The sequence below is a fragment of the Marmota monax genome, unplaced genomic scaffold, assembly GCF_021218885.2.
Source record: "Marmota monax isolate L192 unplaced genomic scaffold, Marmota_monax_Labrador192_F-V1.1 WCK01_AAM20220418_F8-fsc00110, whole genome shotgun sequence".
NCBI classification, from domain to species: domain Eukaryota; kingdom Metazoa; phylum Chordata; class Mammalia; order Rodentia; family Sciuridae; genus Marmota; species Marmota monax.
The window spans coordinates 807,331-830,334 of record NW_026694633.1 but is presented as its reverse complement, the minus strand read 5'-3'; the positions used below and the strand labels follow the sequence as shown (position 1 = coordinate 830,334).

The 23,004-nt window shown below is 33.8% G+C and overlaps 1 protein-coding gene across 2 annotated transcripts in view; it reads left to right on the top strand.

Annotated features, from left to right (window-relative positions):
• Zbbx (zinc finger B-box domain containing) overlaps positions 1–23,004 on the top strand; it is a 138,454-nt gene that overhangs the window by 23,233 nt on the left and 92,217 nt on the right. For both annotated transcript variants that reach the window (XM_046422883.2, XM_058572245.1), the window contains exons 5-7: positions 742–790; positions 1,742–1,851; positions 11,768–11,863. In XM_046422883.2, the coding sequence (XP_046278839.1) occupies positions 742–790; positions 1,742–1,851; positions 11,768–11,863 (255 nt within the window). The remainder of the gene's footprint in view (positions 1–741; positions 791–1,741; positions 1,852–11,767; positions 11,864–23,004) is intronic.

The window sequence follows — 23,004 nt, the reverse complement described above, 5'->3', positions numbered from 1 at the left end:
CAAAACATCCTCCATGCTCATTTGTGTACTTTAAATGTTGGTTTTAGTAAGACCAAGGCAAATACACTCCATTGGCAACTCTGTGTTGTTTCATAAAATGTTAAAAACCAAGGATTTCAAGTGATTACTTACTTGAAATAATCAATAGTGAATCTTATTTACTCCATTTTTTGAGCTAAAATGTGATAGATAGATGATAGATAATATATTTTAAGGTTAAGATTATTTTACTAAAACATGTGGTTCCTTAATGTTGGGCAAATAAGATAGTAGTATCGGCTTCTGCAGTTTTGTAAGCAGAATAACTCAGTCAGAATTCAGTTTAGATTCAGACTATACAAATATTAGACTGTGTGTGCTTCAGAAAGCACAGAAATAGAAAAGACTTACTGCACCTTTATGATATTTGAATACTAGCACTTTCTTAAAATCATTTCGTGATGAAATATAATGGTTTTTGTTTAAAAATAAGTTCTGGTTTGTTTTCTAAAAACTGATTTTTATGTACAGTATTTGTAAAATTTCTTTGCTTGTTTGTGCATTTTTCTCTGAAATTAGTTAAAAGATCAATATATGCTTTGATGATGATCTTCTGTTGTTTTTGTTATTCTTTCACTATTAATTTTTGTACAAATGTACCAAAATGGTACAGCTTTCAAATATTTGTTAGTTATTTAAATTTTCTTTGAAAATTTAAAGAGAACATATACCTGACAAATAGTATTTATCTTATTATTACAGCTTTCTACAGGAAAAGTGAAATTAAAATTACTGAAGCAGCAGATTCAAGGTAAACAGTTTACCACTGTATTATTAGATGCTAAAGATACAGTTCCCATTTTCCTTCACATTTGAATTACATATAAAGTGCTAAAATTGTTCATTCAGTATAAAATTTCACATCCCCAAAATGATGACAGTTGATTTCAAAACAAATTTTATTCAGATTTTTTCATGGGGCTTTATTTTATGTCAAAAAATGTCAAGTTTGAATATGATTATAATAATAATACTTTTCAAAAGTGAGGACTTTCATAGCTCTGTTCCTTAAACTTTAATGAGGTGATCTTTTAACAGGAAAGATAATTTAGCAGTATAAAATTATAAATTGAAATATCACTCTAAGACATTACAAGAACATTTTAAAATTGCTTTATATTTTAATAACTTCTGTAAAAATAGTAAAAACCAAAATGCATTTATAATAATTCCAAAGGAAATAAGATATTTTCTAGAGGATAAACTAATTTAATTTTTAGTAGTTAACATAATTTGGTAGAATAAATTCTAAATTTATATACATATATGTATACATATTACATTGTTTATTAAATATGTTTATATAAATATAATGTTTATTATAAATGTACAATATTATGCATGTTTAGAAACTTGTTCATGTGGGCTTTGGTTTGACCCACAGGAATAGGGAAATGTCATAGGAATTCTGTTAAGGACACGTTTTTTTTAGCATTCTGTGATTCTGAGTGTTTCGTTCAATGAGTTTTAAGCAGAGTGGACATGGGTGGATATATAAAGCCCTGTGCTCACAGGTGTAGGCAGGGGCTCCTATGGACTCTATAGTCAACTAACATTAGATTTGACTACATGTCATTCTTATCAATAATATCTAAGTACTTTCTGAGAATTTAGAAATGTGCACAGTTACATTACTTTATTAATAATCAGAAAACTAAACAACATATTTTAAAGTGATTGGCCTGATATTTCTTTTTTCAAGAACCAGTGAAACAACCAGCTAAGTATATAATGGAAGATTCCTCTGGAAGTGAAAAACCCAAGATAAAAGGGAAGATCTGTGGACAGTGTGAGAACAAATCTGCTCTACTAGTATGTACATTATCATAAACAGTCAGAATAGAATTTTCTCGAGTCCTTCTACACCTCCCAACTTCATCTGCTGCAATAGCCATGTACCTTCTTCCCATTAGTGTGCATACTGGCAGATAAGGTCAACAGCTCTCCTTTTCCCTGAATTGTATACTCTCATTCTTATTTAAGGACACCTTTGTAAATCTTGCCTATCAACACATAATCATGCTATAGTAGTTCCCATCTAAAACCAAAACTGACATCAAACCTATAACAAAAATTCTTTTTGACTTCTAAATTTTTCTTTGTGTCCTATTAGAATAAAACTCTTCTAAAAAGTTATCCATTCTTTCCAGGCATGGTGGTGCATGCCTTTAATACCCGCAGTTTGAGAGATGGAGGCAGGAGGATTCGAAGTTCAAAGCCAGCCTCAGCAGCTTAGTGAGGTCCTAAGCAACTCAGCAAGACCCCGTCTTTAAGTAAAATAAAGAAAAGGGCTGGGATGCAGCTAAGAGTTTAGTGCCCCTGGGTTCAATCCATGGTGCCCACCCGCCCTGGCAAAAAAAAGTTTTCCATTCTTGCTCTCATATCTCCCCTTATATTCTTCATTATTTTTATGAGGCATAATTTATTTTTACCATGTAGACAGACCTTAAATATACAATGTATACCTGTTGACAAGCTTATTACAGAATATTTCCTTAACCCTTTGAAAGTGCCCACATTCCTTTTCTAATACATTCCTAGGCAACCACTATTCTGCTTTTTAATCCCATAGAGTTAGTTCCTGAATTTAGGTAAATAAAATGATATAATGTGTATATATATGTATATATATATATATATTTCTTGGTTTCTTTAGCTCCACATGGAGATAAATGCATGCTGTTAAACCAATTAGTAGTTTGTTCAATTTATATTACTAAGTAGTCTTGCATTGTATTTGTTCATCCATTGTCATCTTGAATAACCTTTGGGTTTTAGGGTTTTTTTTTTTCTTTTATGTTTAAGGCTGCTATGGATATTTGTGTGCTAGTCTTTTTATTTCTCTTTCAAATAACAATTTCTCTTAAAATTTGTGACATGAAATGAAAAAAGTACAGATAATAGTGCTTTTTGATAGTTCTATAGCTCTTCATTAATGCCAATTTCTTGAACATTTAAAATATATGATAATAAATCATAAAATTTCCCCTCTGCGATAAGTGTCAGGTTCGGTGGTGTTAAGTACATGCCTGTTGTGCTGTCGTCACCACCATCTATCCCCAGAGTTCACATCCATCTTGCAAAATTGAAATTCCATTTCTAGTCAATAATAGCTCACCACTTTCGTATCCCCCAAGCCCTAATAAATACCATTTTGCTTTCTGTCTGTATGAATTTGACTATTCTGGGTTCCTCATGTAACCGAATCAAATACTATCTGTCTTTTGTTAACTTAGCATAATGTCCTGAAGATTCAACCATTTTGCAGCATGGCTCAGAATTTCCTTTCTTTTTAAGGTTGAATTCCATTTCACTCTCTGTGTGTACCATATTTGATTTATTAAATTCACTGATGGAAACTTGGGATGCATCTAGCTTTTGGAAATAATGAGTAATGCCACTAAGAACATGGGTGTACAAATATCTCTTCAAAACAATGCTTTTATTTCTTTGGGATCTGTACCCAGAAGTATAATTGCTGGATTCCCATTGTCTCTGGAACTCTCTTCATTCAGTCTTGACTCTCTGCTAGTATCCACCAACTGTACCTATCAAGTGCTCCAGTGACTCCCACATTCTTAAATACAGTGTTCAATTCTCAGCTCTTACTTTACTAGGAATATTTGACACTGTATTATTCTCCACATCTGTGACTTTCTTCGCATGGCTTCCTGAGACTCCAGGCTTTCTTGGTTTCAGTTCATTTTCTAGGTGTTCATATTCTCCATCTTTTCTGGGGTTTTGTATTCTTCTTGACGTCTTAGTGTTGGCATGACATAGGATTCAGTTCTCAAACTTCTCCTTTATCTATTCATATTCTTTAGGTAATTTGTTCCAAACCCTTGGCTTTAAAGACAACTTCTACATTGATGAATCCCAAATTTATACATTTATTCCATACCTTGCTCCTGAATGTGTGACTCAAACTACTTTCTGAACATTTATGCTTGAATTTCTAATAGGCTCAAAATTGAACCTCTGACTTCTCTCCAACAAATATTTTTCTCTCAGTCTCCTCAAATCCATAAATATCAATTCATGTTATCTACTCTGCAGCCTTTTATAAGAGCAAAAGCTGAGTTTCAGTCTCTAGTTTTGCAAGTCTACTTAATTCATCTACATAGCATTTATCACCACTTCATACACATTTGTTTATTTTTTACCCACTGTGTGAATTTCATTATGGTAGGGTTTAGTTATGTTCACTGCTGGATATCAGCCACCTGGAATTACACTTGCAGTGTGATAGGAACTCAACAAATACTTGTGGAATGACCAGTTCTTTACAACTATCCCCTCATATAGACTTGCCCTTCATTTGGATGTATTTTCCTTTTGGTTAACATTGAGGATACTATAGGATCCTTTGCAATTTATAATATTATACAATATTAGAAGCACTCTCCCCCTTCACCAATTCAATGACTATAGCTGTATTATAATGTATTTTTACACTATGTTTTGGTTTCAGAGAACTTACACATAATCATTTCTGACTTAAAGTTTTACTCTTAGGTTTATTTAATGGCAGTTTTAACTGCGTTTAAAGTGTTAGAATGCTTTACATCTAATGAAAAATGCTAATAACAACCTTAAGCTGAAAGTCCTGGCTCTTGTTACAATGTTCTTACTATTACATTGTGTTTTCTCATTTGATATGATGTTAGGCAATAATTTAAGGAATTAGAGAACTATGTAGAAATGTGTAAAAATATAAACAAATGCTAGTATTTCTCAATTGGAAACATGAGAGCTAAAAGAGACTTACTTGTTGATGCTGGGGTCTGCTGTTGATTTTAAAAAAAGATTTATGTAGGAGCTGTGAGTCAGTATCTTATGAGAATATGATACACTGTTGAGCATTTCTTTTTTTCCTCCTCCTTCTCTTCTTCCTCCTTCTCCTTCCTTTCCCCCTCCTCCCCTATTCTTTCTTTACTGGGGATTGAACCCATGGGTGCTGTGCCCTGGAATTACATCCTTTTGTATCTTGAGAGGATTTTGCTAAGTTGCAGAGGCTGGTCTGGAACTTGTGATCCTCCTGCCTCAGCCTCCCAAGTCACTGGGATCATAGGCATGCACCACTGTGCATGGCCAGCACTTTTTTAAAAACTTAAATTTATTTTAAGATAGATTAAAATACATCAAAACATTTAAAATACAAAACAGAAAATCATAGATATTTATGGGATATGATGTGATATTTTGACACATGTAAATATTTACAGTGTTTAAATTAGGGTAGAAATATATATATCTTTACAAGCATTTATCATTTTTTAAACAAAAACATACCAAGTACTTTCTTTTAGCTTTTTGAAATATCCAGTACATTGTCATTAGCTGTAGTCCTGTTACTGTGCAATGTCACACCAAAATTTAGTCTACCTAACTATGTTTTAGTACTCATTGGTGAACTTCTCCACATGTCTACCTCTCCCCTATTCTTCCTAGTCTCTATGCTATTCTCAAACATTCTCTTCTTTGATAAGATCAAGTTTTTTAGGTTCCACATATGAACGTGATAGTGTGGTGCTTGTCCTTCTGTGCCTGGCTTATTTCACTTAGAATAATGATCCTTAGTTCCATCTATGATATTTCAAAGGACAGGATTTCTTTTTTTATGACTGACTAGTATTCTGTTATGTATATGTATGACATTTTTTAAATGCATTCTTCATTTGATGGACACATTGTTTCCACTTACCTATTGTTAATAGTGCTTCAGTAAATATGGGAGCGCAGATGTCTCTTACACACTAATTTAATTTCTTTAAATACATCTCCAGTAGTGGAATTGCTAAATCATACAATAGTTCTATTTTTAATTTTTTGAGGAGTCTCCATGCTGTTTTCCATAAAGGTGTATTAATTTGCACCCCCTCTATTAGTGTGAAAGGGTTCCCTTTTTTTCTACATGCTCACCAACATTTGTTCTGCTTAGTTTATTTGACAATAGCCATTCTAACTACAGTAAAATGATTTGCATTTTCCTTGAAGATTAACGATGTTGAAATTTTTTCATATATCTGTTGGTTATTTGCATGTCTTTTGAGAAATGTCTACTTGGGTGGAGTGGCCATTTTTAAATCAGATTATTTGGTTTCATTTTTTGTTTGTTTTTGCTATTAAATATTTTCATTTCCTTAAATATTCTGGATATTAACTCCTGGTCAGACGAATGGCTTTGCAAACATTTTCTCTCATTCTGTAGGTAGTCTCTGCACTCGATTATTTTCCTTTTGCTATAGAGAAGAGTTTTAGTTTGATATAATCACATTTGTCTACTTTTGCTTTCATTTTCTGAGCTTTGGGTATCTTGCCCAAGGGGGGGGGGGGAAGCTTTGGGAATCTTGCCTGTTTCCAGGGTCCTGAAGTATTTCTTTTATGTTTTCTTCATAGTTAGTTTATTAATTAGTTCATAGATCATTAGGTCATGGTTTTATAGTTTTATATCTTACATTGAAATTTTTAATTCATTTTGAATGTCTTCTTATACCTGGTCAGAGATTGGAGCATAGTTTTGTTCCTGCATATGGATATGTGGTATTCCCAACACTATTGAGAAGACTTTTTTTTTTCCAATGCATGTTCTAGTATCTTCATAAAGAGTCTTATGGCTATACATGTGTGGCTGTACTGCTAGGCTCTCTTTTCTGTTCCAGTGGTTTGTGTCTGGATTTATGCCAACAACATGCTGTTTTGATTACTACAGCTGTTTAGTATATTTTGAGTCAGGTAGTATAATGCCTCCTGCCTGGTTGATGTTTTTAAGAAGGCTGTAACTTTTGATTTCTTTTTGTGGTTCCATACAAATCTTAACGTTCCCCAAAACCTTATTTTTGCTAATTCGGTGAAGAAGGTCATTGGTATTTTGAAAAAGGGATTGCATTGACTCTGTAATTTGCCTTGGGTAGTATGGATATTTAAAAATCATTGGTTCTTATAATCTATTAGCATAGGATGTCTTTCCAATTTTTGTGTCCTTTTCAATATTTTTCATTGATAAATTATATTTTTTATTGTAGAGATCATTCATGTTTTTAGTTAAATTTATTCCTAGGTATTGTTTTGTATCTTTTGTAAATGGAATTGTTCTCCGGGTTTCTATTTTGATTTATTTATTAGCCCATATTTTTTTTTAAATTTGTGGGAGCCTTTGGGGTATTCTCTATATGAGATCATATCATTTGCAAACAGTGACACCTCAGCTTTCTCTTTTCCAGTTTGATTGCTCTTCATTTCTCTCTGTCCTGATTGCACTTCCAGGAGTATGTTGAATAAAAGTGGTGCAATTGGATATCTTTGTCTTGTTTCAGATTTTAAAGAGAAAGCTTTCAACTTCCCCCCATTTGATATGATGTTAGCTGTTGGCTTATTATATGTGGCTTTTATTATATTCAGGTACATTCCTTCTATATATAATTTGCTCAGAATTTTTTGTCACAGAGGGATGTTGAATTTTATCAAGTATATCTTCTGCCTCTATTGAGAAGATTGTCATCCTTCTGATGTGTGTTGTATTATGTTTTTTATTTACGTATGTTGAACCATATTTGCATCACTAAGATAAATTCCATTTGACCATGGAGAGCAAACTTTTAAAATGTGTTGTTATAATTGGCTTGCTAGTATTTTGTTGACGTTGTTTACATCTGTATTCATCAAGGACTGGCCTATAGTTTCCTTTTTTTGTTGTGTCCTTGTCTAGTTTTGGTATCAGGGTAATGCTGCGCCCATAGAATGAGTTTGGAAGAATTTCCTTCTCTTCATTTTTTGTTTTTTCATTTAAAAAGAATTGGTTCTTTAAATGTTTGGTAAAACTCAGGAGTTCAGCTGCTTGGTCCTAGGCTTTTCTTTACTACTGATTGAATATCATTCCTTTTTATGGGTCTCTTTATGTTTTATATGCCTTCATGATTCAATCTTGGTAAGGTGTATGCACCCATGAATTTGTCTATTTCTTCTTTTTATCCAATCTTTTCATGTATGGTTTTTGACAATAACCTCCAATGATCCTTTGTGTGGCTCTGTTATTATTTGTAACATCTCCCTTTTCATCTCTGGTTTCATTTATTTTAGTCTTTTCTCTATTTTTCTTAGTCTAGCTGAGAACGTCTTAAAGGCTATGAACTTGAATGCGATGGCATAAGTAGATAAGACTTGACATGAAAATAAAGGATCTATATTTTTTAGAGAGAAGAAAAAAGTAATAAGAAGGAAATCTCACACAGGATACATGGCGTGGGGCCTGGACTAGAGAGTAGATGGGAGTGACAGTGTGTGCCCTGATTCAAGAGTGGATTGGCCTGAAAACTGCTTTATACAGTAGACAGGATCTAGGACCTAAACATTCTTGAAGGAGTTCATTAAGTTTTTTTTTTGTTTGTTTGTTTGTTTGTTTTTGAGTTCATTAAGATTTTAAGAAGAATTTCCTCTTATTTGAAATGAAAACAATATCCCATGCTAAAAACCCATCTACACATTCATATGAGGCTGGTATAATGAATAGTAGTGTTAAATTCTGAGGTTGTCTTGTGTTATTAGCTTCTATCATCAGATATAATTATGCATATAATTATGACTGAATACACACACATATGCCTACATACATACACACAGGCAAAATCGAGTATGAGAGATAGGAGTTAAATAAGGTCTTGCATTTTGGAAGTTCAAATCTCAATCCTGTCATTAGCTATGGGCTCTTTAGCAAATGACTTCATCTCTCTAGCTCCGTATTCTCGTTTGTAAAAGCCCCCAGATAGGGATAACAGCACTTTACATAGTTACTGATGATTATGAGTTAGCATGTTCAGCGTTTAGTGTTGTGTCTGAAACACAGGGAAGAGACAATGAATTGTGTGTTTTTATTATTGGCCCATTTTCTTATGATTTGATTTATTCACAAATACTGACAATGAAAAAAAAATCCAAAACTTCCAAATTTCTTGTTGTACAAGAAATTCCAATGGTTTTAGGCTATTTCTATACACCAAGAGTAAAGTGGACAGTTTTACAATTATATATTTGTTTGGCAAATGTGAGTCACTTAATTAAACTCAAATGGATTCTGAAGGCTTTGCCCAACAGATCTGTTATTCATCGAATCAACAAGAGATTTGTTAAAATCACACTTGGGTATTCCATCACGGAAGAAGCATCTGTGGTGGAATGGAGTTCTTATCTATATTTTTAGTATGTTACTGCCAGTTACACAAACTGCCTGAAAAGATTTTCCAGTTGGCGGTCATTTTAATCCAATTTAAATCCAAATATGCTTGTATAACAAAATATATAAGCTTGCTCTGCAATTCTAGATTTGATTTCTAGTCTACAAATATCTGTTTGGTTACTTTCATTAAAAGTCTGTTAACAAATACTTAGTTTAGAATCAATTATGTGCTGAAACTGATTTTTAATTCCTATATTATTATGTTGTAGAAACTTACAACTACTTGTAATACATGTATTAAAATATTAACAGGTATATTAAATAAAAATTATGCAGGATACATTTAGAAACATCATAATACTACCATATATTTATAAGAAATTATAATTTTTAACTTTATTTTGTATTTAAAAAGATAGAATTATGATAATGTTTTTTTAAAAATATTTATTTTTTAGTTGTATTTGGACACAATACCTTTATTTCACTTATTATTTTTATGTGGTGTTGAGGATCAAACCCAGGGTGTTGCACATGCGAGGCAAGCGCTCTACCGCTGAGCCACAACCCCAGCCCATAATCATGTTTTTTATCCTCATTTTCCTAAGAGACTGTAGTTCTTGAAGAAAGAGTAGAAAGGTAGGACTGGTCCCCGTGCTAGAGACAGTGTTTATGTTTCTCCTTCATTAAGTAAAAACTCCAGTTCTGATGCACTAATAAAAAACAATGAAAATGCATAATAATAATCCATTCTGTACAGCTAATCACATTAGAAAAAATGCATTAAGGACTTTGATAAATACCAGATCATACAGTCATTTGAAATACAGATTTATTTGATTGCAGATTTTATCAAGTTTTTTCAGTACGATAGTACTGCAATTAATGGTCAGTGATTGGCTAAATTATTATTAATGAGTATCATATTTAAGAACTTGAGCTTTAAGCTGGATATTGAGGGTGAAATTCTGGCTCTACCTATGTTAGTTTACATGACTGAGGGAAAGTTCTAATCACTGTTCCTCTGTCACCTTTTCTTCATAATGGAGATTCATTAGGGTTGTTGTGAGAATTGTTCTTGAACATCTGAAGCTCCTAGAACAGTAAGTGCCCATTAAAAGTTTTGGATAATTATTGTTATTTAACTGTAGCTTCCCCTTTCAACCCTTGAAAGTTTCATTTTAGTTATATAGAATTATTTATACCTTTAACCTTTTGTTTGGAGAGGGGTTGTCCTAATAATTTTATATTAAATAAACCTGGCTATATTATTACATATAAGCATGTCATCATATGGGGACTTAGAAATCTCCTGTTGGGATTATCATAGGGTTTAGCCTACTTTTCTTTGTCATATGCATCTCTTAGTGCTTTGTTACTCAATGTGTGGGCTCCTAGCAGCAGCAGGAGCATCTGGAACTTGCTAGAACACAGAATCTCAGGTCTTGCTCTAAACCTAGGGAACCAGAGCCTGTACTGTCACAAAATCCCATGTGTTTTTTGTGCACATTACAGTTGGAGATGTATAATTGCCCCCTTCAGTCTGCCAGGGAAATATACTGACTTGCTAGCCTTATCCAGATGCTTTAATACTTACTGTTCCTTGAGAGAGAAGTAGGATGGAGGACACTGGACATTCTGAGGGCTCAAAGAAGGACTAGCTCCTTCACATAGACTTCCTGACCCCCTCCCCCAAGTTTTCATGCTATCTTTTGTGCTATTAGTGCTTCTTCCCTACCTGGGCCTACTGACGAAAATGAGGGACCTTAGCCATGTGCACTTCTGTTTATCATATTGTCAGTTGTGTCCAAGCAACACTACAACTGCACCATAGTAATTGCATTTATGGAAAAAAAATCCGTTTGCTTTTCTCATTATTTTCAGTCTTGTTTGGGGCCACCATAGCAATAGGTATATTACATCATTGGATGTATGTATACATACTACACATTACATTTTAAATATCAAAAAAATTTTAACATTATGGTGCTGTTTCATTAATGTTATTTTCCCCTTATTATTCTTTGCTTTGGGGAATCTTCTAAGAACATTTTCAAATATTTATTTTGAGAATCACTACTACCTTTCATGGAAAATATGGGGATTTTTGAGGAGAAGAGCATACGAATTGTTTGAAACTAATTATGCCATGCATATCCATACATGGAAGAAAAAGTCAAAAAATGAAAAAGGTTTGATGTGGAGATTTTTTTTAATCATATCAAGAAGTTTTATCTTAGACTACTAGCTCTTTTGTGATTTATTCAGAAAAAAGCCTACACACATACATCTTAACATATAAACTTAACACTTAAATTACAACTGTTAAAATTTATTTTGACATGAAAATTATTAGCATTTACAGCTAGTTTTCTTCAAATGGTTAAATATTAAGATTTTTTTTTTTTGGTGGGGGAGCAGGTTTCTCAATTCAGATGACATGTAAGTACGTAATTTGAGGAATAGTGTGAAAACAGTGATTTCTTTATTTAAGCATTTTCTCAAATCCTACTACAATAAGATTGTATGGTTTTTAATACATGTATATATTTTAAGGTATGCCTTGAATGTGGTGAAGATTATTGTTCAGGATGCTTTGCTAAAATCCACCAGAAGGGGGCACTGAAGCTCCACAGAACAACACTTTTGCAGGTATGACTTTTTATAATGCTTTACTTGCAATGTATTTATAAAATGTTTCAATGTAAAGACATTTAAAACATGTTTAAATTAGAACTCAGAATGATTTACCTTAATTTCTAAAATTGTATTATGTACAGAGAGTCTTGACATATATCTTAAAATTATTTTACTGAACACTAATCTAGATTCTATTTTGCTATTTAAACTGTGTTTTAATATAGTCCCTGAAACACTTAACTTGATTGGAATCTTTAGATTATGCATTCAGTCCATGAACTTGACATTTTAAATTAGGCAATATTTTTACCTATTGTGGTTTTAAATGAACATATGGCTTATTTTAAGTACTAATTGTAGCTAGTGTATGAGTAGAAATCTCTTATGTTTTCTTTTCATATTCATTTTAAAAAAATTTTATTTGTTCTCACTCATAATTATTTAGATAAGCTCAGCTCTACATTTCCTTCCACATATTGGAAATTTTTATTTATATAAATATTTATATAAAATAATTTTTATTAGTACATTAGTATATTTATTAATATGATATTCATGTTTATTTATATGAATATATGAAAACTAAATGAATGTATATGTGTATAATCATTGTCCCTTATTTTTAATCTTTACTGTTTAAAATGCCTCAACAGAAGCCCTGTAAAATGGCTTTAAAATTCAGATTACTTAAACAATAAATATGGTCAGATACATACATGACATCATACTAGTTACATATAATTATGCGTGAATTCGTTATTGATTTAATTCAATTTACAGTAATTTATTTAATGCATATTAATAAATGCCCTCTAGAAAATAAGATATGTGCTAGGCAGGTACATTAGATGGTTAATATTGATAGCATTTTGTTCCAAAGGACCTGGACATAAAAATGAGAACCAAGGACCTCATGTAATGGGTTAAGAATTTTAACATCTTGTAGACAAAGGGAAGGAGGTGATCAGATCTATATTTTAAAACATTACTGTTAAGGTTTCAATTTTTACATGTTACATCAATATAAATATTGGTAACTCTCAAAAATGCTGTGACCCCAGTTACGATTATCACAAATTATCAAGTAGACCTAACTTACATTTATCAAAGTCAGTTATTTTTGAATTACCAATGTTTAGAGTTTTCAAACAAAAGTAATCGTGGGAGAACAAAAACTAACCTGGTCCTTCTCTCCTTTGGTATATTATATCATATTATTCTCTATAAAAGTGAGTCATTAAGATTCAAGGTGGAGGATTAGAGGCAATAAGTCTTCACAAGTTAAAATCAAAGCAACAGAAGTATAGCTGCATGATAGGGTGGATGTCCATGGGAGAGTGCTGGAATGTAATAGTCAAGAGACAGAGACTTAGAGACAACCAGAGTTTTTGGATAGTGGAAGTGTGGGAGAAACCGAGCATCCAGCTGGAGGGAAGGCACCCGTCATCTGTGGGGGTAGGGTGTGTAAGTGAGGTTCTCCCTCTAGCACAGAATTTGCCATCCTACAGAAGAATAAACAGAGTTTGCATGGTGAGCTGGCTCTGGAGAGAGTTTCAGTACTTCCTGATATATTCTCACAGTGCTATAACTGGCAGTCATCTGGAGAAAGGTCTTATTGTGTGAGTTATAGCCCTGAGGTTCAAGAGTCCCTGCATTTTCCTATCTCCGCCACCTGCCCCCTCCTCTCCCTGGCAATATGTGGCTCAGCAGGTGGCCACTCTAAGAGTCAGTTTGCCCTGGAGGAGGGACTGTAACTTAGACCAACTGAGAATCCTATGTGATGAAAAATGAGGGGGAATGGAAGGCACTTTCTTTTAAAATCAGCAGTTTGGGCGTCCTGCTGTCAAGAGCCTGGGGGTGTGAACAGTCTTGTGTGATTTTCTGAGGGAACCAAGTCTGGTAGCACCAGTCATGCAAAGTGAATCTTGCAGGTCCCACCTTTCCTTCTCCCAGTGCAGTTCTTTTGCCATTCCCTTGGCTGGTGGGGTTGGTGAGAGATTTGCTGCTGAGCCAGTGCTGGCCCCACTTTCAGAGAAAGCAGCCCACAAAGTTCTGGAGAGAATCCTAGGGGGATTCCTCATTCCAAGACAGTTGACAAAAGCTGCAGCACTGATGTTAACCTTGCCCTTGAAGACTGCAGCTCTAAAACCCTCAGAGTTTTTGCCAGGTGAGTTCAGCCTTCCGCTGGACCACTGACATACTGTGATATTGGCATTTTTCCCACCCCAGGAGTGTGCAGCTCAAAAAGTTCCAGAAGGAATCTTTATTGGGGGAGTTTCACTCTCTAAGTTAGCTCATTCCAGGAAGCAGAGCAGCTGAGAGGAATTGCAACTGGTTCAGCTACAAATCACTTCTGCTAGTCAACAGGCAAGAAAGAAAAGGGGATGAATAACTCCTAAATTTTGCTCTGTCTATGGAATTCACAGCCCAAGAAGACTCAGAGAGAAGCTTTGATCTGCATAGGTGGCAAGGTTCCTTTCAAGTACCTGGATGGAGAGGAAGTTTTTGTTTTCTATTAATATTTTTATTCTTGTTGTTGAAGCTGTTTTTGTTTGTTTGTTTGCTTGTTGTGTCTCTTTTTCTATCTCTCTAGCTTTTTTTAAAAAAATTTTACTCCTTCATTATTGTTCTTCCCCTTTTATTCTTTGTTCCTATTTCAGTTTCACATCTGCTTTCCATTTCTCTCTTTTTTTTTTCTTGGAAATTTTTAATTATTATTTTTTTCTTTCTTCCCTTTAACAAATTGTTACTGTTATCATTTTAAATTTATTTTATTCTACATCACATTTTCTCCTGTCTTCTGTTGTTTTTCTGTTGCTTTTTATTTATTTGTTTTTTCTTTGTGGTGCTAGGAATTGAGTCCGGGACTTTGGACCCATTGGGTGGGTCCTCAGCCACTGAACTACAATCCTGGCTCAACTGAGAGGAAGTGCACTTTGTTGCAGGCACAACCTAGTCCTGCTCAAAACTTGGTGATACTTCAACTTAAAGAAAAGGTGTGTGTGGGTGTGGGGGGGGGACGTTCCCAGCCAATGACCTATCCCCAACCAGGCATAACAAGTGGAATCTTATGGCTTGCTCCTGGACACTCACCCCCATAGCAATAACAGAAATGTAACACAAAAACTGTCTGGACACTGAACTTATGAAGATCATCAGCACTCGTAACTGTTTCACCCTATTAGATTGCACATTTTTTAAAAGACTAGAGGTAAGTGCCACAGAGGGGAGCTGTGACCCTGGACTCTGCATCTCCCCATGAAACACCAGGGTACTAGTATCTGAACAGAGAATAAAAGATTCAGGACCTTCATAATGACTGGAAAATCCAGTAACAGAACTGTTTTCAAGTAACTCAATCAGTATCAACTGTATCTGAGAAACCCCTATCACCTGCTAGGTGCTTCCACTCCCATCGACCAGAGTATCAAAAACAGATTCACCCCACTTATTCCACTGCCTATACCACACCTGCCTGAATTACCAGAAGGACTCTCTCTTGTGAGACTGACAGAAAAACGAGGCTCCTCATACCCTGACATTGTATACATTATGCCAAAAGATTCTAAATACAGCCACAGAAGCCATTGGGAGACTGTACTATGAAGTCCAATTAGAATAAAACTCAAAACTACACAGAAAACTGATACCCAAAGACACGTCATCAAGAGAACATTGCTTACCAAGAGGATCCTCGCATAAAGGTAGAAGAGATAGCCATACCAATAGATGCACAAATTTCAACATAGGATCTAAAAAATATGAAAAAACAGCATTAAAATGTAATGTCCTAAAGTTAGTAACACCATAGTAACAGATTTCAGAGGTACTAAAGTGGATGAAATGCTGGATAAAGAATTCAAATAATGATTTTGGAAAAGCTCAATGAAATCCAAGAGAAGAAAAACCAACAGCTGAATGAACTAAGAAAGATAGTATAGAATGTGAATGAGCATTTCAATAGAGATTTTGAAAAAAAAAATTTGAAGTCTTGGAAATGAAAAACTCAAGTCAGATTTAAAAAACAAACAAACTCAGTTGAAAGCCCCAACAATAGACTAAATCAATCAAAGGAATAGTGGAGCTTGAAAACTACTGGACACTAAATTTGCATTCAGATAGCAATAAAGAATAAAAACAAGAATGAAGAGAGCACTCAAGATATCTGAGCACCATTAAAGCCAAAGATCTGCTCTATTGGCATACTGGAGGGAGAAGAGCCACAGGCTGAGGCAGAGATAACCTGCAGTGAAATAATAGTAGAATACTTCCCAAATTTTAAGAAAGATCTGGCATCAAGAACTCTGAAAGAGATGACCAGAAAATAACCTGCCCATGACATATTATAGCTAAATTGCTAAAAGTATAGGACAAAGAAAAAATATTAAAAGGTACAAGAGGACCAAATCACATTTAAAAGCAAGCCCATTAGATTAAAAACAGATTTCTTAGAAGAAACCCTAAAGACAGGAAGGACACAGAAAATATATTTCATGTCTTAAAAGAAAATAGTTGCAAATCAAGAGTAATATAGCCAGCAATATTACCCTTCAGAAATAAGGACCTTCCAAGGTAAGCATAAATTAAGGGAATTCATGACCACTAACTCAGTATTTCCGAAGATACCATAGTGAACTCTACATGCTGATAAGGGGGAAAAAATAATGTACATGATCATGACAGCATGAGAATGAATAAATCTCATTAAAACAATGGACATGCAAATGGAATATAGGAGAGAAGCAAACATTACTAATATAGTCAATCATCAAATGTAAAAGATGAATAAGAGAGAAACATATATAGAATATTCAAAACAACCAGAAAAAATATCAGTCAAGTGCCCAGAAGTCCACACCTTTCCATAATACTCCTGAATGTAAATCATCTCAATTTACCAATTAAAAGAGGTTGATTGGATAAATCAACCACAATGGTTTAAAAAAACAAGAACCAACAATATGCTGTGTCTTAGTTACCTTTTTCATCATTGTGATTAAAATACCCAACAAGAGCAACTCAGAGAAGGCAAAGTTTATTTTGGCTCAAGGTTTTAGAGGTTGAGTCCATGATTAACCGACCCCACTGGGTCTGAGATGAGGCAGAACCTCATGGTAGAAGGGAGTATTGGAAGATTACCTCTAGATAGGGAATAGGGGTGGGAGAGAAAGGTAGGGAGAAGGGGAATAGCATGGATGGTGGAAGGAGACCCTCATCATTATACAAAATACAAGTATGAAGATGTGAATTTGGTGTCAACATACCTTATATACAAACAGATATATGATAAATTGTAGTATAAAGGTATATTAAGAATTGTAATGCAAAAAAGAGAGCTCATGTATAATGGCATAATTTGGCGTGGACATACTTTATATACAGAGTTACGAAAAATTGTGATGTGAATGGATAATTATGATTGTGATGCATTGCACTATTGACATGTATGTAAGAAGTAAAAATAAATAAAGAACAAGGTGGAAAAAAAAGAAATAAATCAGCTCAGAACATGGCAACTGTGAAACAGAGAGCTCCACTCAGCAGGGACAAAATATGAACCCCAAAGGCATCCCCCAGTGACCTATTCCCCCCAGCCACATTCTACCTCCCTGTGTTTACCACCCAGTATAGTCCATATTTATTATATTAGTTGATATACATTGGTTGATCCACTAATTAGGTTAAAATGTTCATGATCTAATCATTTCATCTCTGAACATTCTTGCATTGTCTCACACATAAGTTTTTGGTGGACATCTCATATCCTAAGCATAACATGCAGCGTGCAAGTTCACCTCAACTGCAAAGACAAATGCAGATTGAAAGTGAAATGATGCAAATGATATTTCAAGAAAATAAAACAAATGCACTGACAAAATAGACTTTATGAAAAAATCAGGAGGCAAAGGTGACTACATACCAAAAATGAGAACAATTGGTCAAGAAGATAATGACTATCTATATACAATGAATGTCAAAGCACCCAATTTTCTGTAACAAGAACTACTTGACATAAAGAGAGATAGAACTGTATATAATAATTGTGAATGACTTCAATACATCACTTTTTAAAATATATTTTTTAGTTGTTGATAGACCTTTATTTTATTTTTTTATATATGGTGCTGAGAATCAAACCTAGTGCCTTACACATGCCAGGCAAGTGTGCTACTGCTGAGCCCCAGCCCCAGCCCTCAGTATGCCACTTTTGTCAATAGATAGCTCATCCAGACCAAAAAAAAAAAAAGTCAACAAACAAACATCAGAATTAATTTGTACTATAGATCAAATGGACTTAATAGAAATCTACAGATTATCCAATTCAAATGATCCAGAATAATCCTTTTTTTTAAATCAACATATGGAACTTCTTCCAAATGATATTATATATTAGGCTGCATAACAAGTTTTTAACAAATTCAAAAAATATAAATAATGTCTTATATTTCATCATATCAAAAGAGAATGAAGCAAGAATCAACAGCAAGAGAAAAGTACAGAAATTCTGCAATCATATAGAGATTGAACAACATGCATTTTGAGCAAATAGTGTGTCATTGAAGAAACCAGAGAGGAAATTCAGAAATTTCTAAAATCAAATGAAAATGGAATCTCAACATACTGAATGAAACCTGTGGTTTAGAGCAAAAGCAGTAATGAGAGGGAGGTCTATTGAAATGAATGCTCACATTAAAACAAAAACAAAAACCCCAAAACCAAACAATAAGTAAATAAAGGCAGATGATTTTATTTTATTTTTTTAGGATCATCTGCCAGATATATCATTTATTCATCAGAAAATACACACTGAGTTCAACCTGTGCCTCAGGTATGGCATTCTGTGCCAGGCACTCGGGAGGATGGTGGACAGGCATGGTTTCTTCCTCCTCCTCCTCCTCCTCCTCCTTCTCCTTCATTTGATTGATTTTATTTTTTTAAATACATGACAGCAGAATGCATTACAATTCATATTACACATATAGAGGATGATTTTTCATATCTTTGTATATAAAGTATGTTCAAGCCAATTCATGTCTTTATACATGTACTTTGTTGTTGTTGTTGTTGTTGTTGTTTTTTGCATTACAAGGCAGAATGATTTTAAATAAATAGCTTAATAATGTATCTCAGCAAAAGAAGAACAAATTAAACCCAAAGTAGTAGATGGAAAGAGATAGCAAAGATCAGAGCATAAAATAAAATGGGGACTAAAAGAACAATGCAAGGGATCAATGAAAGAGTTGGTTCTTTGAAAAGATAAACAAAATTGACAAACTATTAGCTTACATAACCAAAAGAAAGAGGGAAAATAAAAATTTAAATCAAAGATGAAGAAGGAGATATTGCAATAGATGTCACTGAAATTCAAAAAACCATTAGAGAATATTTTGGAAAACTGTATTCAAGTAAATTGAAAAATCTAAAAGAAATGGACAAATTTCTGGACATGTATGACCTATCAAAATTGAACCAAGAGAATTAAAAAAAAACATATCCACCAATAGCCAGAAATGAGACAGAATTAATAACAAAAATCTCTCAACAAAGAAAATGCCAGGATTTCCCTGGACTTCCAAAGAACTAACAGCAAGCTCACCAGTCTATCCTATGAAATAGAAAGCCTTTTAAAGCCATCCTATGAAACTAATATTAGCCTGCCACCAAAACCAGAACTACAGATCAATATCCCTGGTAAACTTAGATGCAAAATTCCTGAATAGCTTGGCTATTGGTACATACCTATAATCTAAAATACTTGGGAAGCTGAAGTAGAAGGATTACAAATTTGAGGCCAGCCTGGGCAATTTAATCAGACTGTGTCTCAAAGTTAAAAATTAATGAAAAGGGCTACATCACTCTATGATATAGTGCTTGCTTTCCATGCATGAATTTCTGCATTCAGTTATCAGTACTGAAAAACAAACCAACCTCAATAAAATACTTGGAAATCAAATTCAACAGCACATTAAGGAGCATATGCCATGATCAAATTGGTTTCACTCCAGGCAAGTAAAGATGGTTCAACCTACAAAAAATCAATAAATATAGCACATAAATAATATCAATAATAAAAAAAAAAACTTGTGAACACTGCAGTGGATACAGAATAAGCTTTGGGTGATATTCCACATCCCTTCATGATAAAAATTGTGATAAAATTAGTTACAGAAGGATCATACCTCAACAACAAAAAAAAGACTATATGTGACAAACCCATATCTAATACTGAAAGCCAGGGTGCCTACTCTCATCACTTATATTTATTAGAAATTTTAATACATATAAGAATTAAAGAACCAAATCATGTCATTTGCAGGATGGAGAGAACTAAGCAAAATAAACCAGACCTGGGAAAACAAACAAATATCACATATGTTTTCTCTCATATGTGAAAACTAAACCCATAAAAATTAAAAATGAGACCTAAAAGTAGAAGAGGGACTATTAGTAAACAGGAAGAGGACTGGGAGAATATGGGGGAGATGGAAAGACATGAGAGGGTAGAAGTGATGGTGAACATGACTGATGCATGATATATACATATATGGAAACTTCACAATGAAACCTGTTAATTTGAACAATTTACATGTGTTAATTTCAGAAAAGTTCAGTGGAGAAAAATTAAAACCTTAAAATTAAAACACAAATGCAACTTACTAATTAAAAAAGCGAGTCTAATATATAAATAATATAGAATTTAACTAAATGCCCTCAGCTTTGAAGGTAAATAGTATGAGTACTCCACTGTATGATTTTACTGGGAATTTTTCATTTATCAAAATATTTATTCCGACATTTTCTGAGTGACCACTAGTAAATTGAAGTATTGTGCTTGCTTGTAGGGAAGATTAAGAATAATGAGAACTGACTCCTTCCCTTAACTTCAGAATTTGAGCTTCAGAATATATCTGAGTCCGATTCTCCTTTCCCTTGTCTTTTTCCTTTCATCCCTCTCCCTTTGCTCCCCTCGTCACACACATACAACTGGACTTTGCTGTGATATTGCTTACTGTGACCCAGATGTAGATATAGTATGAGTCATATCACGCTTACTAAAAGCAACATGGCATAGAGGATGCTTTCTAAACATTTTTGAACATTTTTCTCTTTTATATTAGCATCACTAAAATGGGATGTTGTATATTACAATCTTATACAATTCTAAACATAAAATTGACTGGGAAAGTGAGAAAATGTTTCCTAAATGTGTATTAAGTGTCATATGCTATGTAATTAAAAATATGTGATTAAAAATATTCTTTCTTCCATAAAGTTTCTTTGGGTTAGGTAGTGTCTTTGCAGAATGTTTGTAGCAACCTGAAGACTATTTTTGCTCTCTTTATTGAGCAATAATTGACAGATACCAATTATATACAATTGGTGTGCAGGTATGCAGTATCATGTTTTGATATACATATACTTTGTGAAACAATCTTCAAAGGCAAGCGAATGAGCATATCAGTCACTTCACACCACCAATTTCTTTTTCTTTCTTTTTTTAAAGTTTTGTGGTAAGAACACTTGTGATTCTGTCAGCATCACATTTCCTAGTTTTGATTGCAGAAGAGGAAAGGTTGGCAAGCCACAAATAGTAAGATGATCTTTAAGTTCCCAGTGAATCTCAGATTATAGAACAAACATTCATCTCTAAAAGTTAGTATGAATGAATTACATAAGTATACAACTCAATGAGCATATAGCCTATGTGGATTCTGGACAAGTTTCTCCAAATATAGGGGTTCTTCTCTTACTTAATGTTATATATATGTACATGACATTATATAAATCATACATACATATATACATATATACATATATACATAATGCAATATATATATAACATGAAGTAAGAATTTTTTTAAAAGTGTCTCTTTGATGTTTGTATTGCTTTTTTATATTGCCCTCCTCTTAGTGGACAATACTCTCTTTGGGCAAGTCATGGGAAGTACATTTTCTACTAGGAAAGTGGAATGGTGTTATTGGTACTTGGCAAAACATGCACAGACCACCTGTACCAGAAACTAAACCTATGTTGCTCTTATTCTGTTTTTACATAACCATAAAATTGACTGGTTCTTTTCACCCACTAAGATAGCTAGGGAATGAAGGACTTTGAAGGAGACAATATTTTCCAGATAATTTAAGTAAGTTTCTCTATTCAAGAAACAAAGTTATAAATCAATAAGTTATTTTTTTAAGATTCCACATGTTAGTGAAATCAGGCAGTATTTTTCTGTCTGTGCCTGGCTTATTTCACTTGCATAATGTCCTCTAGGTTTATCCCTGTTGTTGAGAATTACATTATCTCCTGTTTTTGCTGAATGATATTCCACTATATGTATATTGTTGCTGTTACTACAAGAAAATGTAAGAGTTAACTATATGAGATAATGAGCATGTTGACATGATTGGCACCAGTATTCATTGCACTATGAATATATCTATTATATGTACACGTTTATATATTAAATCATGTTGCATTCCTTAAATACAGGTAATGATGAATGAATGAAATTCGCTTTTTGAAAGAATTATTTCAAAATGTTTTACATACAGTATGTTTTACATACTGTCTTAGTAGACAAAGTGCCGTGAATATAGTTCCACTCTTTATTAGTTAGCCATGTCCATGATTTTGATTTCCTGTGATTATAACAGTTAATAAGAAAGAGGTCTCGACTAGCTGATGTCAGTTGTATAACCCAACATCCCCCCTAAAAAGGTCACTGTTCTGGTTAGTGCTTCCCTGTTGTTTAATGTCATGGCCTTGCTTGTTCCCTGCCATCACATCTTGGTTTCAGTTGTCCCTTTGGCTTTCTGTCCTTCTCTTCCTGTTACTGTTCGTCATTTAGCCTTGTAGTTTTTTCAGTCACCTTGCCTTTATTCTCCCCTTGTTTCTGTTATCTCCCCACCCCCTACCTGCCTTGGCTTTGACAGCCACTTGGCTAGTCAACAAGGGGCAATCTATTTTAGCCTAGCTCTCTTTGGCCAGTGATACTGTATTCATGGTTTTCACCATTTTGGTAACTATTAAAGTCACGAGGCTTTGTTGACTTCTAAAATCTTACATAATTTGAGAAGTCAGGGCAGACATCTTATTGGGTGGATAGTAAGTATTACTGTATAAAAAGCAAGTTTTCTAGGCTAACGGC